General features: G+C 36.3%; 1 protein-coding gene across 3 annotated transcripts in view; it reads right to left on the bottom strand.

Moving 5' to 3' along the window:
- Positions 1-16642, bottom strand: part of TMEM117 (transmembrane protein 117) — a 627686-nt gene that overhangs the window by 353358 nt on the left and 257686 nt on the right. For all 3 annotated transcript variants that reach the window (XM_060689057.2, XM_060693247.2, XM_060689060.2), the window contains one exon: positions 14203-14302. In XM_060689057.2, the coding sequence (XP_060545040.1) occupies positions 14203-14302 (100 nt within the window). The remainder of the gene's footprint in view (positions 1-14202; positions 14303-16642) is intronic.

Genomic DNA, 16642 nt, shown 5'->3' with positions numbered 1-16642 from the left:
AACATTTATGTGAAGCCGCTGGGCGAGATTATCCGTGGCTTTGGGGTGAGATACCACCAGTACGCTGATGACACCCAGCTGTACATCTCCACCCCAGGCCACCCCAACGATGCCCTTGAAGTGATGTCCCAGTGCCTGGAGGCTGTGCGGATCTGGATGGGGAGGAACAGGCTCAGGCTCAACCCTTCCAAGACTGAGTGGCTGTGGCTCCCGGCATCCCGATATAGTCAGCTGACTCCATCGCTGACTATTGGGGGCGAGTCTTTGGCCCCCACTGAAAGGGCTCGCAATCTGGGAGTCCTCCTGGATAGGCAGCTGTCTTTGGAGGAACATCTAACGGCTGTTACCAGGGGGACCTTTTATCAGGTTCGCTTGATTCGCCAGTTGCAGCCCTTTCTTGATCGGGATTCCTTGTGCACAGTCACTCACGCCCTCATCACCTCTCGCCTTGACTACTGCAACGCTCTCTACATGGGGTTCCCCTTGAAGAGCACCCGGAGGCTCCAGCTGGTCCAGAATGCAGCAGCACGGGTAGTGATGGGAGCAACATGGCGCTCCCATGTAACACCGCTCCTGCGCGAGCTGCACTGGCTCCCGGTGGTCTTCCGGGTGTGCTTCAAGGTGTTGGTTATCACCTTTAAAGCGCTCCATGGCGTAGGGCCTAGCTATCTCCAAGACCGCCTGCTGCTACCGAAGACCTCCCATCGACCCGTGCGCTCCCACAGAGAGGGCCTCCTCAGGGTGCCATCAGTCAAACAATGTAGGCTGGTGACCCCCAGGGGGAGGGCCTTCTCTGTGGGGGCTCCCACCCTATGGAATCAGTTGCCCCCGGAGATAAGAAGAATCCATGACCTCAATGCCTTCCGTCGTTCCCTGAAAACCTATCTTTTTCAGCAAGCCAGGTTGGCTTAGAAGAAATTTTTAAATTCTTTTAATTAGTTTGTGATTCTTAACTTTCGGGCCAAAATTTATATATATTTTTAAATGTTTTAATATTTGTATTCTATGTTTTTTATCTTGGCTGTACACCGCCCTGAGTCCTCAGGGAGAAGGGCGGTATATAAATTGGAAATTAAATTAAAATTCAATTAAATTAAATGCTCTACTATCATCCCAGTGCCAAAAAAGCCCACCATCAAGGAACTGAATGACTACAGACCAGTTGCTCTAACATCTGTAGTCATGAAAACCTTTGAAAGGCTAGTGCTGTCCCACTTGAAAACCATCACGGATCCACTGTTAGACCCCTTGCAATTTGTATACCGAGCAAATAGATGAACAGATGCTGTTAATATGGCTCTGCACTACATCTTGAATCTCCAAAGACCTACGCAAGGGTCCTCTTTGTAGATTTTAGTTCAGCATTCAATACCATCATTACAGACACTCTTCTAACTAAGCTAAACCAGCTACAGGTACCTGAACACACTTGTAAGTGGATCATAAGCTTCCTAACAAACAGGAAGCAGCAGGTGAAGCTAAGCAGAATCACATTTTCAAATTTTCAAAATATTTGTTTTCCAATTTTATCAGAATTGTTTGAAATAAAAACAATAACCTTGGTAGTATGTTCATCGTAATTGTTGCTATTCTTCCTATTAACGATAATTGCAAATTTTTCCATCTCTCCAAATCTGTCTCAATTTGTTTTATTAGCTTATAATAATTATCTTCCTTAATCATAACACATCTTGCTGTTAGTTGAATCCCTAAATATCTTACTTTCTTTGTAATCTGAATATCTAACTTCTTTGTTAACTCCGTTTTCTGCTTCTCTGTAACGTTTTTTTCACTAATATCTTAGTTTTCTCTTTATTAATTTTCAATCCTGCTACCTCACCATATTCTTCTATTCTTTCTAATAGTTTTGGCTTTGTTTCTTGTGGATCTTCTAAAATAAACACCAAATCATCTGCCTGTAATTTATATTCCTCTTTTTTAATTTCCATACATTTTATCTCTTTATCCTGTCTTATATTTCTATTCGATACTTCCAGCATCAGTACAAAAAATAGTGGGGATAAAGGACATCCCTGTCTTGTAACTTTCATAATATTGACCTTTTCCATCATATCTCCATTTACCATCACCTTTGCCGATTGTTTCTAATATATTATCTTAATCATATTAGTAAATCTCTCCCCAAAATCCATAACTTTTATTTGCATCAACATAAATTGCCAGTTCACATTATCAAACGCCTTCTGTGCATCAAAAAATATCAACACCATTTGTTTCTCTGGCTGTGCTTCGTAATATTCCAATGAATTCAAAATTATTCTCATATTGTCTATGATCTGTCTCTTAGGTAAGAAACCATTTTGATCTGTATGTATAAATCCATTTAAAAATTTCTTTAATATTTCTGCCTTTATTGAAGTAAATATTTTATAATCTGCATTTAATAAAGAAATTGGTCTGTAATTTTTTACCCATTGCAGGTCTGAGTCTTCTTTCGGAATGAGAGTAATATATGCCTCCGTCCATGAAGCTGGCATTTTCGCCTCTAGCAATAGTTAATTAAATACTTCCAACATTGTATTACTTATAACTTCTTGTAACTTTTTATATAACTCTGCTGGTAATCCATCTGGGCCTGGTGGTTTAACGTTCTTTTGTCTTTTAATTGCTTCTGTCAATTCCATCATTGTTATCCTTTCTTCTAGTGCCTTTTTAAATGTTTCTGGTATAATAGGTAAATCAGCTTTTTCTAAGTATTGTTTTATTTTTTTCTTCTGACATTGTCTCTTGTTTGTATAATTTTTAATAGTAATCATGAATCATTTTCTTTTTCTCATCATTTCAGTAGCGTACAGTCCCTTCATTGTCTATTAATTGATAGATTAATTTTTTTCCTTCTCTTTTTTCAATCTATATGCCAACCATCTTCCTGGTTTATTTGCATTTTCAAAAAAAATTTGTTTAGACCTCTTAATTTTTTGAGCTAAGTCCTCCTTTTCTATTAGATTCAATTTATGTTTTTCAAGTCCATTTGATTTCTTATGTTCTTTTTTTTTTTGTGGATCTTTTTGCAATTCCATTTCTAATTTCTTATACTCCTCCTCTAGTTTTTTTTTGAATTTGCCTTTTCTTTTTATTTCTCTTTCCCATGTACGTTATTGCCATCCTCTGATATATGCTTTGGCTGTGCCCCATACATTTTGTAATGAAGTTTCTTCTTTTCTATTATCTTTTAAAAAAAGAAAACCAACTCCTTTTCCATATGCTGTAAAAATTATTTTTCATTTAGAATTATTTGATTCAATGTCCATCTTAATTTCAACCCTAAACCGACAACTGAGAAGGTGGCCATTATGAGTCGCTATGAATCTGGAGCAGTCACAGCAAGAGCGTGGAGGCAGAAGAAGGTGTGATCGGTCTGGGTGAAACTTTTATTCCTTTGAAACTTCTTTTGAAACTTTTGTTAAGAAGAACTTCCTTGGAAGAGTAGAAGAGAAGAGAGGGCGGCTTAAAAGGAGGAGGTAGAATTGGTTTGTTCCTTCCACCTCCAAAAGAACAGTGGTGAGGAAGGCAGGAGGAGCCAAAAGAACTAAGAAAGTAAAACTAAAAACTGGCTTAGAAAGAGCTGTTTGAAGAACAAAGTCAGAAAACCAGACTGGATATTTTAATTTTTAAATTGGGGAATAACAACTAATATAAAAGTGACTATAAGAACTCCTTTTTTAAAAGGGAAAAACTTTCTTCTTCTTTTTCTCTCTCTTTATCTTCCCATTGAACTGAACTGAGCAACAGTGCCATCTAGAGGCAAACATTAGAGTAAGGGATGAGATGTGAATCAAATTGATAAGAAGTTGTTTGGATTGTCAGAGAGCGGAGCACTGGAAGTTTTCTTGTTGTTTTTCATTTGAATAGTGCAGCTCTTGAAACTTGAAAGGTGAAACAACAGAAACGGGTCAAGGGAAAAGTCTCTTCTTTTCTTTTTTTTTCTGTTCGGTGGCACTTTGAAATAAGGCTTTTACTTTTTTCTTTTTAAGTGGCTGTTACCTGTTTGTCTATATTTCTACTTATATCTTTTTGCTGCCTTGTGCTAATGCTGTGAATTTTTTAAAAAATAACTGTAATTTTGGAGCCTGGGGCGTCGATTTGGATTATAAATTTTCTTTTTCCTCTCACTGAGGCAATTTGAATTAAGGTAAGAAAAACCTGAAGAAAAGAAGTAAGAAAAACTCTAAGATTTGGATTTGGATTACAAAGCTTTTTGGCTTCTCTTTTTTCTTCTCTCTCTCTCTCTCTCTCTCTCCCTCCCTCCCTCCCTTCCTCCCTCCCCCCCTCTCTCTCTCGTTATTTTTGTTACTACTCTGGTTTTTTAATTTTATTTTTGTCTTTTCATTTCTTTGCTTTTTGCTGCTTTTTTCTTTTTGGTGGGCCTTTACCTGGATATAAATTGTCTTGGAAATACAATGAGCTATATTTGGTGGATTATAAATATCAAGACACTACAAGATGAAAACAACATCAGCATTGTCTTCAGTGTCATCCTCTGCAACTTTTAGCCTTGCTGGTAAGAGAACATTAGATTCTAGGGCACAACAAGAAAAAACCGATGCTATGCAATTAGAATTAAAGAATATGATACATGCTCTTCATAAAGACTTGAAGGAAAGAATAGGCAAATTAAATGAAAATGGAGAAAGTAGAAGGGGAATTAAAAATGTTCAAGGGATTATGGAGAAAAATGAGCAAAGAATGGAAAAAGTAGAAAAAAAGCTGAATTAGCAGAAAAAAGAGTGAGAGAGCTGGATTATATATTAATAGCGGCAGACAGAAATAAAGAGAAGGCAATGATCTCCTTAGAAATGGATTGAGCAGATTATTATTTGAGATTTCAGAACATGGAAGAAGAGAAAGGTGAAAACTTGGCAGAGATAATAGCAGATTTGTTGGCGGAAGCGATGGAGGAAACCAAGGAAAGAATTTTGAATGACATTGATCAAATATTTAGAGCGCATACAAGATACACAATGAGAAATAATCTACCCAGAGAGGTGCATGTTAGATTTACCAAGAAAGCAATAAAAACAGAGATTTTACAGAGAGTAAGAAATATTCCTATTAAGTACAAGGGTAGAGAAATAGTAATGTTAAACCAAATACCAAGAAGAGTTTGAGAAGAAAGTATCAGTTCCTGACAAATGTTTAATTAAAAAAGGAATAAATTTTAGATGGCTGATACCCGAAGGAGTGTTGGTGACTTGGCAGGAGCAAAGACACAGACTAGACTTGATAGAGAATGCAGAACAATTTCATGATCAATACTTGGGACTGCAAGAGGAGGAGAGATTGAGAGAGGAGAGACAGAGAGATACCAGGAAGAGCTCATGGAAGAGAGAAACAAACAACAAAAAGAAGTTATCAATGATCAGGAGGAAATAGCAATAAGAGAAGGAGCAAGGGCAAAGGAACCAAGAGAGACAAGAGAGAGAAGGACGACTAGAGCAACAAAATTCACATATAAGTAAAACATGGAAGAAGGAATAAAATTAACATCAATTAATATAAATGGACTGAATTTGGCAATAAAAAGGAAAAGAATTTTTAATAAATTGGAAAAATTAAAACAGGATATAATTTGTTTACAGGAAGTTCACATCAAAAGACAACTTTTTTTTTTAATATCCTAAAGTCTGGAAACTATATGCTTTGCTTACACATCAAAGTAAGAGAGGCATTGTATTGTATATTAAGGAGGCAATAAAGGCCAAACCAATATTCATGGATGAGGAAGGGAGGATATTAATGGGAGAGGTAACGATGAACTATAAACAAATACTTTTAGTGGCAATATATGCACCAAATGATAACCAAGAAGATTTCTATGGTAAATTACAGAGGAAAATAATAGAATTGGAGTATGAAAATATATGTATAGTAGGCAATTTCAATGCAATTGTGGACATGGACTTGGACTATAAAACTAAAAAGATTAATAAGAAAGTCAGGAAAACACTTCCAAAAACCTTTTTTAAAATGGTGGCATAATTAGATATTCAAGATGCCTGGTGAGGAAGATTTCTGGAGAAAAGTCAATATACATTTTACTCAAATAGACATATGTCTTGGTCCAGAATTGATATGATGTGGATGTCAGATGACTTATTATCTAATATACAAGAAATAAATATTGAAACAAACACATGGGCGGATCATAATCTGATGAAAATTATATGGAAGGGGCTTTATATTTACTCTTTTGTTGTGAGCTACCCAGTTGAACGGAATCCGGTGGCATCCAAAATGAATAAATAGACAAGCCCCAAATATATATCACAAAATTATTCATATATTACACACTACAAAAGTATTAATATATTTATACTACAAAAGTTTAGACATACCATCAATATAAATATAGTCTATAATTGTAGAGCAGTATTGGATTAATTGTATTACAATTATATCTAACACATTGTAGACAACATGTATTTGTAAGTTTGATCTGTCTTTATTACAAAAACTTTTATTTTATTATTTTGAACTTTAGGTAAATTCTGTATAATGGCCCAGAAAACTTGAATATATACTGTTTTTTTTTTATTTAAAAAGTTTTTTTATTTTATAAACAAACAAACAAACAATACATAATCATTCAGTGTATTTTCTGAATACATCTTTTGTGTCTTCTTTTTACTCCTCCAGTATTTATCATATCTTAATATTATCATTTCCTTTATTATAACATTTCCCCCACATTTCTTACTTCTCTATTAATACATTTATCTATCTTTTAATTTTATTAAAAATTAGACAACAATTTTATCCCCACAGAACTTTCAACCCCCCCTCCCCACGCCCCCCCGACTTCCCAGAGCAAAAACAGGGTATAACATTAAACAAGCATAAGCTAAAATATGCTAATTTACTACAAGATTCAAAACTCCTCACACTCTTTAACTCCTCTTTTAAAAATTATTCATCAACCTCCCCTTTATAAATTCTCTTATCACATTTCACATTTGTTACTAAAATCCTTTCCATACCTTCTTTTTCAGCATTACTCCCTAATAAAATTCTAAATTAAACATTTATCCTCTTTGGTCATTCATAAACCACTTGCCAATTTCTGTTTGTTCAACATTACTCCCTTGTAAAATTCTAAATTAAACATTTTAAAACTTTCTTTAAAGCATGTCTTTTTTAAAAAAAAAATATTATTTTAGGTTAAACATTTTAAAATCTCTTAATACCTCAATAAGACATTCTTCAAAATGTAAGTTTCAAAACCTTTTTAAAAAGGCTATCCATTCAATTTTAAATTAACCATTTTAATACTTCAGTAAATTTTAAAAAGCTATCCAATTTTAATTAAATCTTTTTACTTCAATAAAACATTCTTCAGAATATAACCTTAAAGATACTGTTAATCCATTGGGTTAAATTATTTCTAACTCTTGAGTTCATTCTTCAAAATATAAATTTCAAAACTTTCAGGAAGCTATCCATTAACTTTAAAGTTAACCGTTTTAATACCTCGATAACTTTTAAAAAGCCATCCATTTTTAGTTAAACATTTTTACTTAAACTTAAAAAATACTAATTTCAGTAAGCTTTTCAGATTTATTACTAAGATCCTCCCCAAAAGAAATTAATCTTCCAATCTTCCTTTCTTTCTATATTTTTTCCAGTCCTTCTTCTTCAATAATACTTTCTTCTTCAGCATTGCTCCTCCCCCTGCTTTTATTTTCAAAAATTTTTGAATTTGGATTTGAGGCTGATGTATCTTTGGAATTCGTTCTCTTCTTAGAATTATTTCCTTTAATTTGGAACCTCCATTTCGACTCTTCCTGCTTGTATAATCAGTCACTTCATTCCTTAAAGATTGATTCTGTCTGTAAAGCCAAGGATTGTCACGGTAAAATTTATCAATCTGCAGGAAAGAGTCTATTTGCTGCTTTTCAGTTAGTTGCATAGAAGCCTCTACCAAAACCACTGTTTCCTGTATGCTAACTTCCATCTTAATCCTGACAGCCTCTTTTTCCTCCTCCAAAGTCACATTAGCCTGGTTAATTTCTTCCTCTTTTCCAGCCAGCAAATCATTGTTATTCTCCAAATTTTGATTTTGAATAGTCCTTTTAATTGATTCTAATATAACAGAAGTATGAAAATTTAAGAGTTCTTGTAAGACCTTTACAGTCACAACTTGTGAGTTTGCTGGCTCATATAATAATGATCCTCCATCCTTAATATCAGCCATATTTCAATTTTCACTTTAAATTTATTCAGCTATCAGGTCAATAAGTCCAATTATTTTCCACACAATTTAGAAGTGTAAATTAGTTGAGGTCAATACCATAGTCTTTTCCATTCCACTACCACTTTAAATCTTTTTCTTGATGTGTAATCCAGTAACTTTAACAATGTTGCTAGTGTTAACAATCACTTTCACTAATAAGTTTCATTTTTACGCCCTTAGGCGCCATCTTTTTTTTCCCTTTTAAACGGAGTTAAAGTTCAGTATTTGCATTTTTTGTTCTCCTGATTTTGCTCTGCCAGCTTCCAGGGTTGAAATTTCTTATAATCCTTAAAATTGCATTGCTGGTGTGGTCGCAACCCCTTGTTCTGCATAAAGCAGACTCATCCCAGATCCGGAGCACTGAAGGGCTTTCAGGGAGCTCTCACCCTGCAAACCCCAGGCTTAAAAAAAAACCTGGGAGTCTAGGGGAGCTCTACCCAGACCCTTCTGCTCTTCTCTCCACCTTTTTCCCTGGGGGAGAGTTTCGAGCCACTAGACAGCTGATTATCGCTGTTCTAGCGGCAAACGGAATCACAGGGCTGGAGCTCCTAAAGGAGCATCCATCGGGGATCGCGGAGCCACCGGAAGTCCAATATATATACTGTTTATTAAATCCAAACTAGTTGATTCTTAACATACGTCTTTCAAACATTCCAAGGATGAAACTAATCAAATAATCTTAGCTGATATTGATTTTTCTTTCTCTACTTTAATAACCATAACTTGGAGGCAGGTTAACATTTGAGCCATTTAAATATCAATCTTAAAAATATCAATCTTAAAAATTAAAAGCAGTACTTTACTTTTCCTAAACTGGATTATAAGAGATTATAAGGGTGTGGATTGATTCTCATGGGCATTAAAGGTGACGAAGGCTAACACATGGCATATGGATAACAGCATGAAATATTTTTTGAGATACAATGCTAAATATGGATTTCTATTGATGCTGTTTTAATAGTATTTTCATAATAAAGCAGATTTTTATCTCCTGAATTAACTAATCCAGAAACATAAATCATTTAATAACTGTTACTTTTAGTTTATAAAAACAGAGTTAGTGTCTAAGCTGTTTTTCTTTTTCATTTCACAAGACACAATTTCCAATTTATAGCGTAGAAGAAATTTGTAAATTCTACTAATTAATTTATTTTCTGAATCTAATATAATTTTATCTATTTCTTGTTTTTGATTATAAATTTCATATGTTTTTATATGTTCTCTTTATTTGGATTGTATTTGAGTATAAGTCCACCAGTCTATTTCTCTGTGTAAATCTGTCTCCAATTGTTGTTTTGTGTTTAATTTGCCTTGATAGTCAATTATATCTTTATATCTAATTATTTTTGTCTTCTCTGTTAAATTTGGGTGTCTAATTGATTCTGCCGGTGCTAGTCAATTTGGTATCTTCATATAATGTTGTTTTTTTAATTTTAAGCCAAATTTGTAATAATGAGTTTCTTATTGTGTATCTTTTAAAATATGAATGTGTTTTGTATTTCTCATCCCACATAAAGGAATGCCAACCAGTTTGGAGTTCGTGTCCCTCAATTTTCATTTCTAGCCTAAATCATTTAAAGCATTGAATGTGTGCACCAATATTTTGAACTGAGCTTAGAAAATTTCCAGTAACCAGCACAACTGTGAGATCCTGCCTCTCCTCCCTATTCAAGGAAGCATAAACTCTTGAAATAGCAGAATTTCAAAAGAAAGCTTTTATTGAAAGGAGGTGATTGCAAGACAAAGGCAAAGCAGGCTTTAAGGTCCCTCATAGGCAATTCTGTTAGGATAAAGGAGTTAGAAATCTCTCCCCTCAGTCCGATTTTGAATGAGCCAATCCACAGGTGTGAAGATGTTGTGAAAATGGCCATCCTGGGAAGGAAATAATAATAATAATAATAATAATAATAATAATAATAATAATAATAATAATAATAATAATATTTTATTTTTATACCGCCCTTCTCCCAAAGAACTCAGAGCAGTGTACAGCCCATTAAAAGCACAAAGACAAACAACAATTAAAATTATTTAAAATTATTAAATAATTTCGGCTCAATATTAAAACCCCCCAAAATTTAAAACATCCAATTTAAAATCATTACATTGATAGCCCGACCTGGCGGAACAGCAGGGTCTTAAGGGCACAGCGAAATACCCTGAGGTCGGAGATCTTACGCATTTCTGGGGGCAGTTCATTCCACAGGGCTGGGGCTCCCACAGAGAACGCCCTCCCCCTGGGTGTCGCCAGCTGACATAACTTGGCCGATGGCACCCTGAGGAGATCCTCTCTGTGGGAGCGAACTGGCCGGTGGTGGCAGAAGTCGGTCTCGAAGGTACCTGGGTCCTATGCCATGGAGCACTTTAAAGGTGGTAACCAACACCTTGAATCGCACCCGGAAGACCACTGGGAGCCAGTGCAGCTTGCGCAGGAGGGGTGTCACGTGGGCACAATGGGTTGCGCCCATAACCACCCGCGTGGCTGCATTCTGGACCAGTTGAAGCCTCCGAGTGCTCTTCAAGGGGAGCCCCATGTAGAGAGCATTACAATAGTCCAGCCGGGAGGTGACAAGGGCATGAGTGACCATGCACAAGGCGTCCCGGTCCAGAAAGGGCTGCAACTCGCGAATCAGGCAAACCTGATAAAAAGCCCCCCTGGCCACGGCCGTCATATGCTCTTCAAAAGACAGCCGTGCATCCAGGAGGACACCCAGATTGTAAGCCCTCTCTGTGGGGGGCAGCGATTCACCCCCAATAGTCAGCGATGGCACCAGCTGACTATATCGGGATGCTGGAAGCCACAGCCACTTAGTCTTGGAAGGGTTGAGTCTGAGCTTATTTCTCCCCATCCAGACCCGCACGGCCTCCAGGCAGCGAGACATCACATCAAGGGCATTGTTGGGGTGGTCTGGGGTGGAGATGTACAGCTGAGTGTCATCAGTGTACTGATGGACTCTCACCCCAAAACCACGGATGATCTCACCCAGTGGCTTCACATAAATGTTGAACAGAAGGGGTGAGAGGACCGACCCCTGCGGCACTCCCCATGTGAGGTGCCTCGAGGTCGACCTCTGCCCCCCTGCCAACACAAACTGCAAGCGGTCAGAGAGGAAGGAGGAGAACCACCGCAAAATGGTGCCCCCTATTCCTAACCCCCTCAACCGCTGCAGCATGATACCATGGTCAATTTTTTTACAACCTATTCACCCAAATAGGTTGTAAAAAATGCTTTTAAAAGTAAAAAAAAGGCTCCGAAGTTCGCGCGCCATAGCTGATCACATCCCCCATACTCGTGCTGTTCTACTTACCCCATGCCTCCTTTTGGTGTGCACTGTGTGTGTGTGTGCGCGTGCATGTGCACTTTGCATTTGGTATGTGGTGCACATGTGCAGCCAGCGAACCAGTAGTAAACTGGTTCAGATTTCACTACTGGCTCCAAGTGACATCTGGGTACATTGTGTTTGTAATTCTGTGACAAGAATTCTTTGCTTAAGGCCCCCCATTGCCTGATCTTGTCCAGATCTCTCCCAATCTGTCCTCTCTCCAATGTATAATGCCCTTGTTCATTTGGACATACCTTCCAGCTCTAGTTTCAATCCGAGGCTTGTTGTTCATTGTATGTGATTTAAAACTTTCTTCTAACAAAGTATAAGAGGCAACATAACATTTTGGTATTCACACAATCAAATATAAGAAGGCTTTTAATACTGTTAATGTTGAAATACCTGTTGTTGTTTCAGTGCTTTCAATTCAATGTTGACTCTTGGCAGATACCTGTGCAAATTCCTGCAGGATATAGAAGTTTCCCACAGTCTCTCAATATATTCTGAATTTTAATTTATTGCTTCCAGTGAGGATTGATAGCAAACTAAACACCCTCCTAATGCTTAGAAGTCAAAGGTTTTCAATCACATCTGTAATGCAGCCTATATGGACATAAGGTTCTCAGTTCTTAACTATTTTGGGATATAACTAATTGAAACTAAAGAGAGATTTTGTGAGTGGCAGGATAAGAAAATTTCACTTGGTGAAATAATAATAATAATTATTATTATTTATTTATTGCAAAGGAAGAAAGAAACAAAAGATTTTAAAGATTTTAAAAATTTGGTAAGAAGCTTAACAAGGAGTCAATGTAAGAAAGGTTAAAATGGATAAAGGAACATTTATTTTGAAAAGTTTTTTTAATGAAAGTGTTTTTGAACAAATTAGAATTAAGTTAAATGAATCAGAGCTTCATGGAAATGATTTTTGCTTACTATTAAAGTGGTTTTAATAGTAAGCAAATAGTGGTTTTTTACAAAATAAAAGGTAAAAGTAATATGAACCAGATTGTGATGATAACTCTTAACTATTGACAGATTGATTGTAATGCTGACTGTAACTATGAAGTGCCACTTAAGAGGCACTTATTATTAAGGACCAGTATTAAGGACCCAGGAAGACAAAAAAGTAAAAAAAAAAAAAAAAAGGAAGCTTGGGTTTTTCCCATTGTTTGATACTTTTATTTTTTTATTACTATATTATAATGGCACCACCAGAAAAGCAGCAAGAATGTGGAGGGTGGGGAGGAATCTTATCTTGCTTTCTGCCTGACTTTTTGCAATTTTTCAGTTCTTTTTCTTTTTGCCTGTATACTTTTTACTTTTAAAAAATCAATAAGCTTATATAAAAAATAAATAAACTGTAGTTTATTTGAATGGCTTATCAATTCCATATAAATGTCTAATCCTAATTAGAGCACTAGAATTTCTTAAATGGAAAAAAACTGTGTTTTCTAAAGTTTCATAAGAAAGTGTAGCTTTGAATTTTCAAATCCCACTGCCTCCCTTTCATCCAGGGGTGAAATCCAGCAGGTTCTGACAGGTTCTGGAGAACCATTAGCGGAAATTTTGAGCAGTTCAGAGAACCAGTAGCGGAAATTTTGAATAGTTTGGAGAACCAGCAAATATCACCTCTGGCTGACCCCAGAATGAGGTAGTAATTGAGATTTTGCAATATCCTTTGCCCAGGAGTGGGGAGGGAATGGAGATTTTGCAGTATCCTTCCCCTGCCACACCCACCAAACCATGCCCACCAAGCCACACCACACCCAGCAAGCCACGCCCACAGAACCAGTAGTAAAAAAATATGGATTTCACCACTGCTTTTATCTATCTCTACTGTTGTTTCTACTCAGTAAAACCCTATCTACTTTATTATTCAACTTTACAACTAATACGAAATAAGCTTCAATATTGTTAGCCAGGATGGATACCAAGAGACCGGGGGTAAAATGCTCCCGGTTTGGACCGGATCGCCAGATCCGGTAGCGATGGAGGCAGGTGGTTCGGAGAACCAGTAGCAAAAATCCCTCCCCCCCCCACATTGCCCAGCTGAGCTGCGCAATCATCAGAGGCTTTTTTTTAATTTTTAAAAGCATTTTTTCTACAACCTCTTTGGCCGAAGAGGTTATAGAAAAAATGTTTTTAAAAGGAAAAAAAGCCTCTGCCGATTAGGCAAGTCAGCTGGGATTGTCAGAGGCTTTAAAAAAAAAAAGCTTCTGCTGATCAGGCAAGTCAGCTGGGATCGTCAGAGGCTTTAAAAGCATTTTTTTTACAACCTCTTCAGCCGAAGAGGCTGTAGAAAAAATGGTTTTAAAAGTTTTTAAAGTAAAAAAAAAAGTTGGCCACGCCCACTCAGTCATATTGCCCCACCACCACCACCAAGCCACACCCACAGAACCAATAGTAACAAATTTTACATTTCACCACTGCAAGAGACCCATTGAGACCTAAACTGTTCTGTTTGCAAGGCACAACTATATCCAGTTGTTTTCGATCGTGCTACTGTTATTGTGGAGCCTATTTGATTTGAGTTATGCTTTTGATACCTTCTTGTTATTTTGGATTTCAATTACCAACTGCATTTCTGTTCAACTTTTTGGCTTGGTTTTTACAAAAAAATCATACCATCCAAGCTGTGACAAAGTCTCCCATCCAGGTCCCCACTGCTGCTACTTTCATAAAGCTTTCATTCCTGATGCCCATGAAGTCCGTCACAATGTATGGCCTGTAAATACAAACATATATATTGTTAATCATTTACAGCAAATTAATAGATAATCAGGCTCTGCTGTCCCTAAGAAATATTCTAACTATCAGCAGTAACTATACTTTTGCTCTGCAGCTTAGATATTTGTTTTCTTTCTTCATTGCATTTATAGTCTGTCTTTTGTGAATGAGTTCAAGAAGATGCACAGAGAATTCTGTAACAGAGCTGTGCAGCATTCAGATTCAAACTCCAAAACATGCTTTGGATATGGAGAAGCCTGATTATAGCAAAGTATATGTCCAACATCTTAAAGTATCTGCATCTTTCCCCATTATCCCAGAAAAGGACATGATTGTGCAAGGTTTTAGAGACATTCCTATATTCAGGCTCCTGCACATTTCAAAGCACTTTTTTGGAATATTACTCTAACACACTGCATAGCACTATTCCATATTCCATTCCTCTGCTATCACTGACCAGATGGATTCCTGTTTAGTATTAACAAGCTGCTCTTAAATCTCACTTTTAGATTTAAAATATACAGAATGTGGCAGGGAAAGGCTCTCCAGATGGTCTGGAGATCACCTTTCCAAATCCCATTTGTGATGATAGGCTGGTGGGAGTTGAAGAATTGTTGAATGTTTTGTTTGTTTGTTTGCTGTAGTTTTGTTATGAATTAATCAAAGTCTTCATCAGTACAGCAGCATACAAATATTGTAAATAAATTTTAAATGACATTTTCATTAACAATTTCTTTTTAAAAAACCCTCAAGAACTGTCCTTCATAGAAGAAGTTGGAACTGTCATCAACTAATACTGGATCAACTGGTAAATTTTAGCAGCAAACACAATCAGTTGTATTATAAAACCAGGGCCACTGAGTCTGATGACTTTTAACAAGTAGTTTTACGCAATTTAGCTGACAATACCTAACTGAATGAATGACATAATTTTTTGGGACTAATATTAATTAATTTAGTACTAACTTGACTTGAGAAGTGACTCAAACTGGCACCAAATATAACACAGAAGCATAACCAGTTGGAAATACATGTATTGTATTTATGAAACTAATTCTGATTTGAGCAGTGAATTTGAGATCTAATTTTGGTGAAAAGGATCCAGTTGATTTAGTATGGGATCTTATTAATTTATATTTTGACACCACAGAATCACCAAAATATATTTTGGTCACAGAATCTAAATACCCATAACAATTGCTGGATATCTGCTTGTACAGGTAGCCCTCGACTTATGACAATTGAGCCTAGAATTTATGTTGGTAAGTGAGAAATTTGGTAAGTGAGTCTTGTCCCATTTTATGACTTTTCTTTCCACATTTGTTAAGTGAATCACTGCTGTTGTTAAATTAGTAACCTGGTTGTTAAATAAATCTGGTTTCCCCACTGACTTGGTTTGTCAAAACATCACAAAAAATGATCATGTGACCCTGGGACACTGCAACCATCATAAATATGAACTAGTTGTCAAGCATCCAGATGTAAATCACATGATCATGGGGATGGTGCAATGGTCATAAGTGTGAAAAATGGTCCTAGGTCACTTTTTTCAGTGCTGTTGTAACTTTGAACGACTAAGTGAACTGTTGCAAGTTGAGGACTACCTGTATTTGTACTTTTCAACAGGGAAAATGAATTAGATACTGGCTCTCAGTTTCAGTATTGAAAACATGCCAGTTAAAATTTCTGAGCGACATAGGTGGCCTAAAAATAAATAAATAAATAAACAAACAAACTACTCCTGCAGTTTTAACTCAGATAAAACCCCTGCAACAACAAAAAATATTGCTCCCCAGATGTATCCTTCTACAGCAATGAAACATTACATTAGTTATTCTTTTCCTTGCTCTGATCTTTTTATTAATGTAAGTTTATCCTCTAACATGCTTGCCTGCCCTAGGTTAGCTTTATTTTTTTTCTATCTTTCAGGATTAATCCTATCATATCAAAACATCTGGGATTTTGCACCTCCTTTTAATAAAGGTGAATGTTAAAGACAAAACTTAACTGTTTCTGAGATATAATTAACGTTGAAAAAAATATATTGTTTTAAAATAGGAAACAGTGAATAATAAAATTTCTTTACTGTATTGGATGTCTGAGTGGATAGAAAAGGAAGGACTGTACATAGTCCTTCATCTATGATTCAGGATCTCTATACTAAATCAGGTATTCTGGCATAACCTCTAATCTATCATCTGGGAAAAAGCAATCATTATGGATTTTGGCTCTTTCAATAAACCCTTATCAATGTTTTCCATTTCTGTTTTTACTCATCCTTCCTAACCCAATGTATCCTCTGAAGGATTTTCTAGATTCTTTGATTCACGAAGTAAGA

The sequence above is a fragment of the Pantherophis guttatus genome, chromosome 7, assembly GCF_059756535.1.
Source record: "Pantherophis guttatus breed Tessera chromosome 7, ASM5975653v1, whole genome shotgun sequence".
Lineage (NCBI taxonomy): Eukaryota > Metazoa > Chordata > Lepidosauria > Squamata > Colubridae > Pantherophis > Pantherophis guttatus.
Note: the sequence above shows the minus strand (reverse complement) of the source record. Positions and strands in the feature narration are given on the sequence as shown.